We start from the raw sequence: 1,644 nt of genomic DNA, 5'->3' as shown, positions 1-1,644 counted from the left end.
GGCCAGCGCTGGCCGGAGAGGGGACAGGGGTGTCCCTGGTGGTGTCACTGCCGGCTCCATCCCGGTTAAACGTCACCGGGGCGTGGGAGGGGAAACTGAGGCAGCGGGGACAGGACTGGCCGGGTCCCTGGGCACCGTCCCAGCCCCGTGCTGGCTTGGGGGCCCCGCCAGCGCCGACGCGCCCCCCGTCCCAGCCCCGTGCTGGCTTGGGGACTCCGCCAGCTCGGCCCCGCTTGAGGCCACGGAGGGGAACTGCGGTAACCACCTGCCAATCAACGCAATGGCGCTAATTAGCAGTTGGCAAGACTCCCATCCTTGTTAATTAGCGATAACGAGGATTTATCTCCAGGCCAGATCGAGCGGAGCGGGGAAGGAGCTGCGCTCCCTGTGTTGGGCAGGAGCCCGGTACCCCGCAGCGCCACAGCCCGCGTTCCCCCTCCGGCCCTGGACGGATGACGAGTCCCAGGCGTTAAAATGCTTCATTTTATTTAAAACAGCACTCAGAGAGGGGAAAGGGCAGCGAGGGACAAAGGGCGGCTGCATAGAAAAACAAACCTGGGAGGTACAGAGCTGCAGGTGCCCCCCTCTGAGCAACCCCAGCCCCCTCCACGGACCCTGAGCCCCCCGGGGCCATGTCTGGGACCCCAGGGCCGTGTGTCCCAGCGGGACCCGGTCACGAAGGGGGACAATGACCATGGCGAGGGGCTCCCCCTCGGCAAAAAGCCCTGGTGCAAACACACCCTGAGACCCGTATGAAGACGAAGAGGCGAGACAGCGCCTGGGGGGGGGGCGATTCCCCATGAAGCGGGGCCTTCCTTCATGTCCGTGGTAGCAGAAGAGCAGCAGCGGCCACAGGCAGTCCCTGGGGATGGGGTCCCTGGGGACATGGTCCCTAGGGATACGGTGGTCCCTGGGGATGCAGTCCCTAGGGATGTGGTGGTCCCTGGGGATGTGGTGGTCCCTGGGGATGCGGTCCCTGGGGATGAGGTCCCCGGGCACATGGTCCCTAGGGATGTGATGGTCCCTGGGGATTGGGTCCCTGGGGATGTGGTGGACCCTGGGGATGCAGTCCCGGGGGACGTGGCCCTGCTCCAGGCCGGAGCGGGCGTCAGCAGGAGCTGGTCTGGAGATTGGCCTCGTTGAGCAGCGAAGCGATGGACGAGGGCCCGTAGGCGCTGTCAAACTCCTCATCCGAGCTGAGCTGCTCATCCTGCAGCGAGGAATCAGTGGCCGAGCGGGCAGCTTTGCGCCTGGGGGTGGAGAATTGGGGTCAGCAGGGCTGGGACCCCACTTTGGGACACCCCACCCCCCACCCCAAGCCCGGCGTCCCCCACCAAGCATCCTTCTCCAGCGCCTTGATGCGGTTCTGCAGCTGCTCGTTGAGCTCGTGCTGCTCCTCCAGCTCCCGCTGCGCCTTCTTGCGGGCGCCCTCCAGCCGCTCGATCTCCTCCTCCGCCTCATCCACTTGGCGCTTCAGGGCCTTCACCTTCAGGCTCAGCTGGAAAATTCCCATGGGATTTAGGTCCCGAGGGTCCCAAAATAGCTCAGGACCCCTCCGAAGGGCTCCCGTCCGCCACCCAACCTGGTCCTTCTGGTCGCTGACGTGCTGCCGCTCGTCGTCGATCTGGATGCTCAGCTCCTTCA

The 1,644-nt window shown here is 65.6% G+C and overlaps 1 protein-coding gene across 1 annotated transcript in view; it reads right to left on the bottom strand.

The window, feature by feature from the left end:
- Positions 1-1,108: 1,108 nt before the first annotated feature.
- Positions 1,109-1,644, bottom strand: part of LOC104546894 (cingulin-like) — a gene marked incomplete at its 5' end in the record, with an annotated part of 4,902 nt that continues 4,366 nt past the window's right edge. The window contains 3 exons of the mRNA XM_010192401.1: positions 1,109-1,250; positions 1,335-1,498; positions 1,583-1,639. Coding sequence (XP_010190703.1) covers positions 1,109-1,250; positions 1,335-1,498; positions 1,583-1,639 — 363 coding nt within the window. The remainder of the gene's footprint in view (positions 1,251-1,334; positions 1,499-1,582; positions 1,640-1,644) is intronic.

This window comes from Mesitornis unicolor, unplaced genomic scaffold (assembly GCF_000695765.1).
Source record: "Mesitornis unicolor isolate BGI_N332 unplaced genomic scaffold, ASM69576v1 scaffold18519, whole genome shotgun sequence".
NCBI lineage: Eukaryota > Metazoa > Chordata > Aves > Mesitornithiformes > Mesitornithidae > Mesitornis > Mesitornis unicolor.
Note: the sequence above shows the minus strand (reverse complement) of the source record. Positions and strands in the feature narration are given on the sequence as shown.